Source organism: Seriola aureovittata, chromosome 9, assembly GCF_021018895.1.
Source record: "Seriola aureovittata isolate HTS-2021-v1 ecotype China chromosome 9, ASM2101889v1, whole genome shotgun sequence".
Taxonomy (NCBI): Eukaryota; Metazoa; Chordata; class Actinopteri; order Carangiformes; family Carangidae; genus Seriola; species Seriola aureovittata.
Window position 1 is genome coordinate 15,996,515 of NC_079372.1, and position 15,467 is coordinate 16,011,981.

The following is a 15,467-nucleotide window of genomic DNA, read 5'->3' on the forward strand; positions in this document are numbered from 1 at the left end:
AGGGCTGAAAGAACTGAAATGATATGTATAAAAAAACATTAACTTCTTTAGATGAACCACTGTGTGTTTAACTATGTGTGAAAAGTGCGTGTGTGTGTGTGTGTGTGGGGGGGGGGGGCAGGGGCTCTGCTCTGCTCTGCTAGTTGCTCCTTGCAGTGGCAGCTGTTGTGCAGTAGCCATTAGAGTGATATTTCCTCTGAGCCTGTCCAGTGATAACAACACTGTTCCACGCTGAGACTGGATCATCAGCACTGAAGACACAATCTGAACTGCAGCCTTGAGCACCATTTAATATACTGTAGCGGAGTCTCCAGCTGTCGCCTAACATTATTTCTTTGCACTTCTGCGTCTGAGGGATTGAGGAGGAGAGAGGGAAGGCAGGTGTACAGAGAGAGAGAGAGAAATCAGGGTCAGAGTAAATTTCAAAAGCTGCCACTGCATTTGAAATTTTCATTTTGTTGGTCCTTCGCGTTATTGTTGGTTTCCGAGGTGAAACATGAATGGACAAAGTGGCGATTGCTCCACTCACGGAATGGCTGTGCGTCATCGCAGCAGCGCCAATAGCGAGAACGCCTCCTGCGCTACCAAATATTAAAGCTGCTCTCCTCCGTGTTCCACACACTGAACCTGTTTTACTCCGGGTCATCAATGTCTGCTCAGTCGTATTTTCAGTTTTTATGCTTTCACGTTTAAAAAAAAAAGGCGCAATGGATTTAAACTTCACGCTCCTGGGGCGCGATTTGTCCGGCTGGGGCGCGCTGGCGCAGAGACTCTTTGGGAATAACTCACTGTCTCCGTTTGATAACAGCACTGCCGCTTCTAAAACGGACGAGGAAGACTTGGAAGTCAACACGGATGTTTACTCCAAGGTGATAGTCACTGTCATCTACGTGGCTCTGTTCGCTGTGGGCTCTCTGGGGAACTCCATCACCCTGTACACACTGCTGACCAAAAAGACCCTGCAGAACCTCCAGAGCACCGTGCACTATCACCTGGCGAGCCTCGCCGTGTCCGACCTGCTGATCCTCGTCCTCTCCATGCCCATCGAGCTCTACAACTTCATCTGGTTCCACCACCCGTGGGTATTCGGGGACGCGGTGTGCAGGGGTTACTACTTCCTCCGGGACAGCTGCTCCTACGCCACCGCGCTGAACATCGCCAGCCTGAGCGTGGAGCGCTACATGGCCATCTGCCATCCGTTCAAAGCCAAGAGCATCATGTCCCGCAGCCGCACCAAGAAACTCATCAGCGCCATGTGGCTCGCCTCCTTCGCGCTCGCCACGCCGATGCTCTTCATCATGGGCCAGGAGACACGTAAAGGCGAGAAGATATGCACCGCCATCGTCTCCCCCGTCACCATGAAAACTGTTCTTCAGGTGGGTGTGGATGAAGTTTTTTATCGCTGGTTTGTTTAGGCTGCAGGTTTTTACGCACGCGTCTCCATCGCTGCTCTTTACGCACCGACACGGATTCAAATGAAAATGTTAATGTAGGACTCTGGAGTCCTCGGCTAGGTAGTAGCTTAAATAAGGAGAGTTTGTTTTTTTTTTGTTTGTTTTTTTGTCTTTTTTTTTATTACCGTGCCCATAGTTGTGCACATTGCGCTTGACAAACCATGCGGTTTTACGCGCGAATGTGTCTCTAAAATTCCTGTCTGTGCATCTGTTGAGTTTCACTGGAAACTAAAACAAGAAATTAAATTATAGCCTCCGCAGAACTGTATTATTTTTAATTTATTAACCTATTTACGCATTAATTCAATATAATAAAACAAATTAAGCCAGCGGGTTGTGAGTAAATCCATCTCACTGCAGGTTAATTTCTTCCAGGAAATGAACAGGGCAGACTCGAACCAACATCAACATCATTGCGCTTGTTTCGGTTTGAATTAATCAAACGCACAGGAAATTATCAGATCCTCAGTTTTCATTATCAGATAGAAAACATTGGTTGTGGGAGAAAATCTATGGAATCACAGGGAAACGATCATAAAGAGCTAGAGCAAAGCGGACAAGCTGACAGCTACATGCAGGGTGCTGTGCAGGTGTGATGTTTTCTGAAGTGGAGTGTCCTGTTGGCTCAGTTGCTTTATATATGTGATTAATCTATTAATCGATCATCAATCAGTCATTGAAGATATTGTTTTCAAGAAAAAAAGAAAATTTGATGGTTTCAGCTTCTTAAATGTGAGGATTTGGCTTTTGGACTGTTAATGCCTGTTAAAGGTCAGCGCTGATATCCATAAGACAATATATTTCTGGTTTTAAGAACCAAAAACCATCTCAATGTAGTTTTACATCTCCTGTCTCAGGCTTCTCTCTGGAGCTCTAACAACAGGTTGGTGGCTGACTGCTTTGATTAATCTAATAAAAATATGTCAGATTTCAGGTAAACACTCCTGGAAACCAAATCCTGCAGGGTTGGATGGTGGGGGGGCTTGGTGCATGACTGAGAGCAGTGAGTGCTTTGCGGTGACATCACAGATCTAATGATCTGGATGAAATTGATGATAAAATGTCTCCTAAGTTTCCTAAGTTACAACTCTTCTTACTTATCCAAACAAAGACAGCAGTCAGAAATAACGATTAGTAAAAGCACTTTGTAACTACCTCTAGAAAAGAAAAGTGCAATACAAATGAAGTTATAACAACAATGATCAAAAAATCAAGGACGTGTCATTTCTTGCTGCTCACTCCTTTTGTAAAGAATTTAAAAATAATTGTGCAGCAGACTGAATATTTTTTTCATCCAGACAGTTGGAAGAGTCTTTGAGGGTTTTAGAAATACCTTTAGAGCAGCCTTGTGGGTGTTTCAGAGGAGGTCATTATCTTACAGAAAATGTGATGCTTTGAACTGAGTAACTTGAATGTAATGATGATACATAGGCACAAGCTGGGGCCACTTAAACTCTAGGAAATTGTGAGGGGCAATTTTATTTAACATTTGTTTTGACATTTCACAGACCAAATGATGGACGAATTCATAGAGAAAATAATCAGTAATGGAAATTAGTCGTAGGTTGCAGCTCTTCAGTATGTGCTTGTTAAAGAGACATATGGCTCAATGAGTCATCAGCAAGTGTGTGGGTGAGAAACAAAGAGACAGACATGCATAATACTCTGAGCACAACAGCAACCCCCCCCCCATGACAAAAAAAAGGCCATTTCTCAAGGCTGTCCCTGCTGCTCCCCAAGATGAATGGTGCTGCTCTGCAGGTCGTGGGTCGTATAAATGATTAGGTCAATCCCCCCGGCTTTGTTTACAGTGAACATACTTGCCGTTGACTCGGAAGGCCGGCAGAGTTCTTGGTGTTGTGATTTGCTCTGCGAGAAACTGGAAATAATTAGGCGAGGTGTTTGATGGACGCTTGGCGTGAGACAAAAGCAGGAGGGGATGTGACACCATCATCATCATCATCATCATCATCATCACCAGTATCATCTGCCTCTGCGTTCGCCGCGTCTGGCTTTACTCTCGCCTGCTTTTTGACGGCACAGATTTTGTCCCTGTTTGTCTTTTATGTGTCTTCTTTTGTGTGTGTGTGTTTTCGCCTCCCCTATTCATCACTCCTGCATAACGATAACTAACTGAAGCAGTGCCAAGGTTAACAATTCTTATCTTCTGATGCTTTCTTTGGGGATATTGGCATTTGTGAACCAGCCTGCCACAAATAGTCTGGAGAAATTTTCCCACACTTGAGATCTTCCCCTATAGAAATCACATCAGACATTGTGTTATTTTTTCCACTTAATGTAAAGAAAAGAACAACAAATAAATTGAGAGTCAGAAGAGATTATGTGACGCACGCTGACAAAGAGGAAACAATCCAAATTCTCCCATAGCATTTTGTATGTGCATGTGTTTGTTTGTGAATGTACTGTACTGTGCATGTGTGTATGAAAGATGCAGTATGAGCTGGTCCGAGAGGTGACCTGCTGTCATGGAGGGTCCCTAAACACTCTGGCTGTTTTGACAACAGTGTGTGACACTGAAGGGGGAGAGTGCGTATGTGTGTGTGTGTACTTGTGGGAGAAAAGATGAGGAGGTCAGAGAGCGAGAGAGAGGCGGGGGGGGGGACTGATTATGCGTAGATTTATAGGAGGAGCATGGAACCAACACTACCTGGGTTAGGAGTTCAATTCCCACAGCAGGTAGCCAGCAACTGCAGTACTGTGAGTAAAACTGTACTCTAAACTGCAAATATGAATAATGCAAAACACCTGAAAACAATTTTTACCTCTTAAAACCTTCGAGGCCAGACTCTGTTGGGTTGTAGAAATGTTAGTTTTCTAGCTCTTTCAGTTTAAAGTGAGACTGTGCAGCTGAACATAGGCATGGCTTTACACTGACTAACAAAAGCCACAGCAACAGGCTGATAGTTAGTTACCTAACACCTGAATATGTTCTTCTAATGCTACGATTGGTCTTCACACTCTATGGAAAATACAATCTAGTGGCTGCTTGTGTACTGCTTAGCTCCCCTGATAACCATCTATTTGTTTCTATGGTTTATGGTGGCTGGCAAGCTATGAAGTGAGTAACAACCGCCACCCACTGCTATGGAGTGTATCATTGGTGTCTTTGACTTTGCATCAGAACCTTGGTTCATACATTGTTAACTGGGGACACGACGGACATTTGGTCTTAACCGAACACTTTAGAAAAAGTAGAATTTAGTGGCAAAAAACAAAACACTATTTTCTTACTTGGAAATGTTATATTTTTATGAGAAAGAATACATTTTTGTATATTTCTAAGTTGCATATTTTTATTTTAATAAAACATTTTTTTAAATTTAATTATTTTTATTTCTTGCCGGGAGTGGGTGGTGGTGATTGTCGCTTGAGCTTCGACCATCATTGCATTTACGGGAGGTTATAATCTTCTGAGCCTCAGTGCTACGTCTTCAATATTATATATATTATTGATCAATTAATCTTCTCAGCACATTTTCATGCAAATTTAGACTAAACAACACATTTGGCAGTGTCACCATTGTGGCTGGCATCTTTGAAGTGTTGATCCATAAGAAGATATATTTGTGGTTTTAAGAACCAAAAATCATCTCAGTGTAGTTTTACATCTCCTCTCTCAGGATTCTCTCTGGAGCTCTAGCAACAACAGGTCGGTGAGCCAATCAGAAGAGAGGAGGCTCTGAGACTCTCTTCTGTGTACATTCATATGTGGACTGAGCGCTTTGATACTTACACAGTATTAATTTATTTAATTTAATATGGGGCCATTAAAAGATTAAAAAATTAGTATATTAATCTATAATGAAAACAACTGTTAGCTGTGGCCCTAGTCTGATAATTCATACCAAGGGGAAATTATCTGTACTAAGTAAAATTTTGAAGTACTTTCCATTTTATATTCTGACATTTCTACTGCCTACATTTCACAGTGTTATGGTTCACATTTTTACATAATGCAAGAATGCTCTTATTAACTCTGAATGTCTATTACTGACTGACGGTGTGCTGAGACCATCAACTAGTTTCATGTTTCAATATTTTAGAGTCATTTTTCTTGATTCTAGAGAAGCTAACTCGTTTTTAAACTTTCTCACACTGATTTCTGGAAAATTCTTGAAACATTTTCTATTAACAATCTTCTACCACAGATGAAAATACAAATGTTACAAATGTTTTACACATTCACGTGTTTAAAACATCTACTGAGACACAGGGTGAGTTGATGAGGGAGGAAGTGTGGGTCTGAATGAGAGGCTGAAGGACTTAATGGGGAAGAGGATTTGGATTTGAGTTTAATTTCTTCAAAGTTGCAGGATTTGAGCAAATTGACAGTGAGGTTAACTGACTACAGCTGACAGTAAACTCAGATGTTTCCTGTACATTTAAATTTGACACGCTGTGGGATTAGCCCGATGCTGCTGTGTGCCCTCACCTTGGCCTGTGTATCTGTGAGCTTGTCAGCTGTTGTTGCACTGAGTGATCTCCTGCTGTGCAGGAGTCTCCGCTTGGGTTGCACAGGATCATGTTGTTTGTGCAGCAGGATGAGTTTGTTTGAAGTGCAAACTGCAAAATTCAGCCAGGGGAGAAGGACATTTACGATAGGCTATTACTTTATTTCATTGTCTGCTGCAAATGTCTTGCCCCTTCTCTATTTACACCTGCATGATGCAGTATAGTCTATTTTACACACTGTAGGCAGGTTTCATTCTCTTTGCATAAATCAACTGATGGTTCAACTCACATGTGATGTAAACATCTTGGAGAATTAGAAGAATGTCATTAGTATCACTAGGAGTATTGCTATTTTTCCTTCAGTTGTAAGAATATTATAGGCTACTGACTCCCCCAATGAACTGGAGGACCAAACAAACTGCAGAAAAAACACAATCAGCATGATAAAAAATACTACGTTAGGCTCTTTAATTGTAATTTTGTTATTAATTGTAGTGTATTTCATAATAAAAATTATGCAAAGCAAACAACAACTTGAGTCACAAAAAATAGGCTTGCTTGGCAACCAATTTGTGAATATATTGTTTTCAAATAATCCATGAATCAACACACTTAATGGACTTCTAACAGCAAGACTAAGAATCTACAGACATGCTAGCAGCTAGGTAAGGCTGTTAAGTACAGAGGTGCTTTGAGCCTAATGCTAACATCAGTATCCTAACATTCGCACCATAATAATGCTAAAAAGCTGATATTAAAAAGGTATAATATTTACCATGTCTGTTACTTTAGCTTAGCATGTTAGCATGCTAACTAGTCTGCTAAATAGCACCAGACACAAAAGCTTGTTTTGACTATATGGTGGCGCACAATGACAAGTCAGAGGATCATCCATGTTATTTCAATTCACCCTGTGGGGAACATGAATGTCTGTAGCAAATTTATTGGCGATTGATCCTATAGTTGTTGAGATACTTCAGTCTGGACCAAAGTGGTGGACCAACTGACACTAGCATGGCCGGCCTTATAGCTACGGCATTAGCATGGCTATGAAAGAGCATTTCATTTCACGGCCTTGCTTCTGTCCAGCCTGCACTCTGTTTGCCTGTAGCTAAGTAACTTTACTGGTCAATAGTTCACACTGCCATCGGTAGACATTGAACACTTCATTTGTTTCTACTATGTACATTTTAGTCATCTGAAAATGTCAAGGCATTTATGTAGACTGATGCTACAGTATGTCATTTGAAATGTTACAGTAACAGTAATAGACATGAGTTAGTTTAATTGAAGCTACCGTATATAAACTGATTTAGACCAACTAGCAGAGCGGCCCGATGTCAGAAGGCACGGGTCATAATGCAGCCAGACTGACTATACTGCCTATAATTTCATCTCTACAAACCCAACCCCCTACATCATATTCCCACATATACACTATACATTATGCCACATGCTCCCTTAACTATTTCTGTCAAACACTCAGAATAACAACCATGAAAATGCACACAGATACCCTCAGTGCATGACACTGACTGCAGAACTCAGCACACAAACTGCTGACAGACGCTTCAAATATTCACTATTCAGACTGAAGATTGCATCAGGTGCATCCAGCAGCTCAGCAGGTGAAATGACAACTGATGTATGTGTGTGTGTGTGCCGTAAGGCTAATATGAGCACAACTTTATGTTATGCGTTTTCAGGAATGTGGTGTGCGTGTGAATGTAAGCTTTTGTTCACCTGCTGACAATAGTGCCTATAAGGTCAATTCAGTCGAGCTGATGGACTTAAAAATATCTACTTGGGATTTTTCTGACAGTATCCAAGACAATTTGCAATTATTTTGTATCACCGATGGCAGCTCAGCCAGGAGACAGGGAACTGCCTTCACCCACCCTGGATCTGGACCGGCAGGACATGTGCAAATGCGCTGCCACAATGCTCAGCATCAAATGGTCTGACGTCCAAGGCAAGGCAGTCCAGTCACGCTGCAAGAAAAAGCTACCCAAAGTGAAGAGAATGGGTAAACAACACCTGCCGATTTTCTCTGAGCTGCTCGAGGAATTTTTCATTTCCTGGCACAACAAGCCATATAGAGAGAACCATCCAGTGGCAGGCGGCACCGTGCTTGAATGTGACAGAATGAAGACTAATGGTTTCCACCAGATACCCCAGTGGAGCCGCCACCTGCACCTGAAGACAGGTTCAGTGGCTGAGTCTCACCGCCATCTCAAGGAAGAAGACGGAAGACCTCCTCGATACTCCCATAAGGTGCCAGGGTCTCTTTCAAGTGGCCGTTGTGTGCAGAAGAAGTGTGAGGAGAAAAAGAGGGATTAACGAGGCCAATGTACTGAGACGAACGCCCACCACCATAGACCCTCTGCTTGAATGCCAAACCTTTGCCCAGGCTGCAGCAAAAGAAAACAACAAAATTATTATTGCAAAAAAGTTTGGTCACTTGTTCCCCAGACATGAAATAAACCTGCAGAACAAGCTGAACAGAACAAGTTGTTCGGCACCTCTGCGACAAAAGAGGGCTTTATGGCAGACGAACCTGTCAGCCCCCTGTCACTGAGAACACAGAGTTGGTCAGAATGTACAAATTCAGAGACTTTTATGAGAGTGGTAACAAGGGATAGGGGCTTCAATTCGCTTGTGTCCCTCCACAGTCCAGGGGAGTGATTCAGTCACAGGCTGGGGGCCACTCACTTCCTGTGGGAGGAAATTTCCTCTCTGTTAGCGAAAGGAAGGATAAGAATAATCCCTCGCACAGTCGGAGAGGCTTCTACTCAAGATGTTTCCTGGACCCAACGGCAGGGTGAGTGAGATACACATGATCCTCCGCGGCCCAAATAAGGATTTCAGAAAATACAAGTTCGAAATGTTAACACATGGCTGCTGTGTTTCCTCTACATCATGAGTATCTAGTCTTCCTTTTTGGTCTCTCACTAAACCCAAGAGTGTTTGTAAAATGCACCAAGGCAGCTGTAGGGCCACTCAGGAGGTGAGGCACCTGAGTAGACGACTGCTGCCCTGATGGTTTTGATGAGAAAACTGTGGGACACCAGACACTTTTTTGTGTCACTGTTTCCCATCCCCAGTAATGAATTCACCCCAAGTAATGAAGGGGGAATTATCTATAGTGGTTGTATAGTTTTGTACCAGGCAACAAGTTTATTTCTGCTGTAAAGTTGGGCTTTTTAAAATGGGAGTTTAAAGGGTTAGGCACCTCTGTGTTGGCTTCATTTTTCAGCACCGCAGGTTGCTGCTTGGGCTAAACCAATGGGGGAGATTCAGGTTACACCCCACATGCATCATGTTCGCTCCAGGGAAGGGTGACCTTACAACATAATAGAACAGAAAGCTATACGAAAAGCATCCAGCTGTTTATGTCTTGGGCAAAGAATCACCTGGTGAAGCCACTCAGTATGTAGCCCTGTGTATAAGATTGGATTGCGCCACAGTTGGTCTTCAGTTTATGTCTGAAGAGAATCCGTATTTCCCAATTAGACATGAAACAAATGCTATGAAAGACAACTGAGTGGCATAAGTGTGAGTCTCACCGGATCACCCTCATTGCTCATTGGTAGTGAAGAAAAAGGATGAGTGGGATCATGTCACACTGAAGGCGGCTGCTGCTGTGGTTATTTAAATATCCCAGAGATTTTAGTGTAGTTTAAGTTCAGCTTGTTGCATCTTGCATAACTGGGACTGTGCATGTTGTATTCTGATAGCCACTCTTGGCTCCAAATGGTTGAGCCAAAATAATCCTTCATTGTTGTAATTGGTCATTTTCATAGGGACATTTTGGCTCAATTACCTTCATTATATTTGGACAAACTCATAATTAATCCACATTCTCATTAACTCCAAGGGTTACTTGTAATATAAAAGTTAATTGCTGAACATTTTTCTAAATAATTTAACAATGTAAGTCCCAAAATGATTAAAACAAGCCATAATACACAGTTCTGTATCATTACCTGAGACTGAAGTCATGAGAATTGGTAGCTTCTATCTCCATCTCACAACAGTGGCAGTAAGTGCTTCTAATAAATATTTAGCCTCCTGCTTTTTCACAGAGCTTGTCTGTGCCAGTCACTGCATTCGCTGAGGACAGCATGTTGAAGGGGATTTTTTTCCAACAGCCTTCTCATTTGACTCATTTCACCACCTGCCATTGCCAGACATTTTGGAAAACACAGTGTTTAATGCAGTGCATGGGCCAGAAACGACAGCAGATGTTGTTTACAGTAATTACACAGCTACAGTATGCTCTCAAAATGAACACAGTAATGATTTATTGAATTTAAAGTGTCAGGTAGCACCTAATTCATGCCAAAAAAAAAAACAGAGGTGCTAGACTGAACATGAAGGAACGGGATGGTTGATAAGCTCTACCCTAATAAACATCTTGACAGCAACTCAAGTGTCTGCTCAAACTCAGTGTTGTCTAATATGTTACTCTGTGATGTGACTCTTCTTTTAAACATCCTTCTTGGCTGCAGTACATCCGGTCTCCCTCTTGGTTATCCTCTTCAAAGGGAACCAGTCCAGACCTTGTTGGATCACAAGCAGAACAGAGCCCAATGTTATGTTTACATCCCCAGAGCAGCAGTTGCTCGACAAACTTTCTACCAGCCAATCAAGTAATATCCTGCCTTGAAGCTTCTACATTTATTAGATATCTAATGACTTTTGAGCTACGTAGTTCCACAGTGAAGGCACTTGATGATAGCTGCTCCAAAACGATCCCTCTCTACAACACTGGTGTTAGCATGCTTTTCACTGGGTGTTGTGTGAGCAGCAGGGGTATTTTAGTATTTTTAAAAATCAGTAACTTTACTCATGCTTAAGTATTTCTTAACTCAAGTATTTTTCTTCGCTACATTTTAAAAACACAAGTCACATGAAGTTGTTATTAACTGTGAGGATGCAACAAATGAAAAGAGTCAAATCAGCAGGTGCGGCAGAGAAGAAGCTGCTGATTGAATGCGCCGGCCGGCGACCACGGCAGGTGTCCCAAATCACTCCTGCCGTGTGGCGTGATTAACAGGTGCATGCTGGGTCTGGCTTACCCTAAATGGAAAAATACTGACAGTGGGTCCTTCAATTGTGACTTCTACATTTACTTTCACCATCACTGAGGTGTGAACCACCTCGCTGCTGTTCCTGATCATCCCTGTTGTGACTGCGGCTCATTCAGCTCAGTGTAAACTTGGAGCACAGTGAGACAGACTGGTTATATTTTGCTTCGAGATCTAGCAGAGAAGATGGATTTAGAGCAGATTATGTAGAACTAGCATGAGACGCAGAGTCACATTCAGACAGGTGTGTGCAACACTGTACAGCATCAACAACCGGTACGCTGCCTAGCAACACAGCATTTTATCTGTCTTTGTCAGCTGCAGCCACTGTGGAGTTTTTGGTGTTTATACCTTTCCACTTGTTCTGCTGCTTTATTCTGCTGTTACTTCCAAGAAGCGGCAGCTGTTTGATTTATGTAGCTTCATATTGCTACATAAAGTCTATGAACTCCTGCTGTGTCCTGGTGTTTCTATTTTGTCCCATTTATAGAAGGTAGGCTAAATAATAGGAACACCTCTCTGTATAATGCAATAAAGCTCAAAAGCACCACACACAACACCTCAAAAATGATCACACAGACAAATCAACAACTCTCCTCCAATCCAACAATTGATAATATTAAAATTGCAGAATTGTTGTGGGACTGCATTAGTTTTAGGTGTTGCACTGACTGCTGCAGTCTGCCTGGCTGGAACTTATTGGTTGCTTTCACTGCAAACTGAAGTATCAATGCATACACGCCTAGTAGCCCAATAGTTTTATCACATGTTATTATCACAATATTTTTTACCCCTCCCCCTTTTAATAATGTAACGCAATAACATTTAACAAGCACATTTTAATTAATTTTACTTGTACTTAAATAAAATGTCTTTTAAGTAACAGGACTTGTACTTAAGTAGAATATTCCAGTACTTTTTCCGAACCTAGTGAGGGGTAAAAATACGATATTACAATGTTTGAGTGTGAGAAATGTCCAATCTTTTAAAAAACTGTGGGTTTACTGTGATGTTTGCTAAATCACCACCTACTGATAAGACAAGAGATATTCTTGCATCTGCTGACACACTGGAACCTGAAATCTCATGTAATTCAAACATGACTTCAGTATTTCTGCGCCACGTGATGTTCTACTACTCTGCATGTCAAAGATGACACATGACAAGAGCCAGATGCATTTACACTGGTGACTGTTTCTGTTTGCAGTTATAAAACACCAAATGGCACTTGGCATACAGCCTGTGCAGAGACTTTGGTCTAAACAGTGTCAATGTGATACAAATATTTGGATTATTCCCTGCTGAAAGTGAGATGGATGTTTGTTTAGATATGAAGAACTGAGGCTTGGCAATTATGGGAGGAGTTTGCCGGAGGAGAAGATGGCTCTCCACTGTTGTAAACAGCTTGCAAACACAGTGGTTAGTTACTTAAGCGTCATAATTATAATACATTATTAAATTGAAAAGCATCATATAAGGATAAAATCAAAAACATACAGACCATTTCTTTGGTTGTCAAGTTTGCAAAATAGCAAACAACAATGATACATCTGTTTGCAATATTTTAGTGCTAGATTAAAAAGTTGCAAATAGATTTATCATTGCAAGATAGGCAGTGTAAGAGATTTTGTTTGCTAATTTGGAGTTTGCTAATTTGGAGACTGACAGGACACAGCTGCAGCTGATCAGTTTGATACAGAGACAAATAAGAGAACTCAGTCTCAATATTACCGCCACCGTTTAGATTTGGTTTGTTTCTGATTCACAAGTTATAGGATCTGTGTTAACTGTAGATCTGATTAACAAAGGAGTCACAGAAGAACTTTGGTCATTCATCAGGACGTTTTGACTTTTGTGATCTGTCATCTCAGAGAAGGACTCTTTTGTTATTGACCGATAAAACACTTTCATCATCTAATGGGGTCATTTCCATTCGGTCACATTTGACTCAAATTTTTTTTTTTGAGGTGATGTCTTGAGTCTGGGTTATTATATAGATAAATTACCAACAGAATCTCAGTAAGTGCAGATGCAAATAATGAATTAAAAAAAACACATCGCTGCCAGGAGGAAATAGCTCATGTACACTCACCATCCAGTGAATCCATCTAACTGTGGTCGCGCTCATCCCTTCACAGTAGAAACACAGAATTACGTTTTGGTTTTTTTTGTCTAACATGTCATTTTAAGAGGAAACATGAAAAGACTAATAGCCCATGTCCTGTTTTGGCAGAGTTGAGTGAAAGCTGATCCAGCTGTGCAGTCGTTGACAGAAACTGACTTTGCCTCATGACAGTTCAGATTAAAGGTCTCATCTAACTAAAAATGTGTTTCCTCTATTCCTCTTTCCTCACATCTCCTCCTGCATCTCTCCCTCGCTGCTCGGCAGGAAGCACAAAGACACGAGCGAGGAAAACATGGGGGCAATTAATGGAATTTAGATGCACCCTTGGTACTTTCCTCTTGTTACTTGTCGTTCATCTTTTCTTTTATTTCTTATTCCTCTTATCTGCACATCTCCAGGCTCTCCCAATTTTAGATGTGAGAAGGATGCAGGGAAAAGATGTGAGGAATGGGTAATGAAGGCAAACATGTTTTGTGGAATGAGACGTGCTTTTGAATTAATCATCAGAAGCAACATTATGACGTCATTTCTATAAAGGTAACCTTACCTGATGCATCAGACGGTTTGTTACACAGAAACATCAGAAGGCTTAGTTGGAAACTGTTTGGAAAGCAGTGTAACACAGGCTGACTTCAACCAATCAGATTCGACATCCTTCCCATTTGGAAGGAGTCGAGTCAGTTGGTAAATCAAACTCTTGGCTTAAACCTGGATAAAAAAAAAGTCAATGTTGAGCTTCTGGCAGGCAACCACAACACTGACACATGCACATAGGGGGTATTACGTCATTGACAGGCAACCAAATGAAACAGACCGTTACCATGATTAAAATCACTGATTTCTCTAGCTGTGAGAATTACTGGGAACATTTGGTATAACAACAACATATTTAACATAGGTCCAGTTGTTTTAATTGGGGAAAAAGGTGGAATATAACGTGGAAAACTCACATATTGTAACTTTAAGAGAACAACATTTCTATTTGCGTTCAGAGAGAAAGAAAGAGCTGAAGTGCTCTAGAATCACACGGCGAATACTGAATGGACTTTCTAAAGAACAACACTGAGAAAATGTGTGACCGGGAAGTTCTGAGTGAATATGTCAGTGGTAGTTAATTTATTGTCTCTTGGCCGTTTGGGGGTAAATTGGCTTTGTGTTTTCCCTTCTCTGTTCCTGTGATAGAGAGGTCAGGAGTGCAGCCGTTTATTGTTCCACTGTTGCTCTTCCAATTTAATGTGTACATGGAATATACACGAATACAAGACTTTATGTGAAGGTCTTGTATAAAAGTGTTCAGATACTATTATGTAAGCAAGGACATAAAACATTTCTGAGGAATGCACAGCATGTCCTTTCGGTAAATATCTGCCATCACTAAAACTGTATTATGGCATGCAATGGCATTGAGTCCAGAAACCATTTTAGAGAACAACAGAACGTGTGGTTGCAGACTAAATGACACAGATTATGAGGTTTTGGTAAACAACATCAGTAATTTAAAAGATAGTTTAATTGAATATGACAGTAAAAGAAGAAAAACTGAATTATACTTTTGGACTGAATTTCCTCCAGTGCCTTTTTTCTATGACAAAGCAAAGTAATAAATTGTTTAACGACGGCAGGCTGAGCTTGTGAGAGCGTCTGCTGTTACTTTGTTTCAGTTGTATAAATAAAGATGGATGGCGTTGCACTGCCATCAAATTAGTTCTGTGATTATAAAGTAAAAAACACAACGAGGAAGTGTCTCACATGCACTTGAATGTAATTAGAAAATGGGCACAATTTCTCAGGAGGATAATCATACTGTCATCTGCACTGTCACTAATGCCAGTGTGTGAGAATGCTTTTTGTTTCCCAATAGAATCTTGGTAGAAGTTCTTCATGAAGTCATATTTTTTACTAAGCTTTTGTACGAGTTGTATGGGCTAAAAATGACCCAACACAGGGTTTACTGTGTACCGTGGCAGTATGAACATGACAAATAATGACACTTAAAATGATTAAGGGCGGCACAGCGGTGCAGTCGTGCACTGTCGTCTCACAGCAAGAAGGTTCTGGGTTGGAACCAGCTGGGCGGCCAGGGCCTGCATGTTCCCCTTGTGCCTGTGTGGATTTCCTCTGGGTACTCCAGCTTCCTCCCACAGTCCAAAGACATGCAGTTAAGGTTAATTGGCGACTCTGAATTGGGATATATGTCAGCCGTGTGATACACTGCCGATCTGTCCAGGTTGTACCCTGCTCTCGCACGATGTCAGCTGGGATTGGCTCCAGCGGTATGGCTAATGAATGAATGAATAATCTCTGAATCTTTTCATTCGGTCTTTT

The 15,467-nt window shown here is 41.4% G+C and overlaps 1 protein-coding gene across 1 annotated transcript in view; it reads left to right on the top strand.

Annotated features, from left to right (window-relative positions):
• The first annotated feature begins 251 nt into the window (after window positions 1-251).
• Window positions 252-15,467, top strand: part of ntsr1 (neurotensin receptor 1 (high affinity)) — a 73,707-nt gene continuing 58,491 nt past the window's right edge. The window contains exon 1 of the mRNA XM_056385570.1: window positions 252-1,376. Within this exon, the coding sequence (XP_056241545.1) occupies window positions 501-1,376 (876 nt within the window). The 5' untranslated portion in view covers window positions 252-500. The remainder of the gene's footprint in view (window positions 1,377-15,467) is intronic.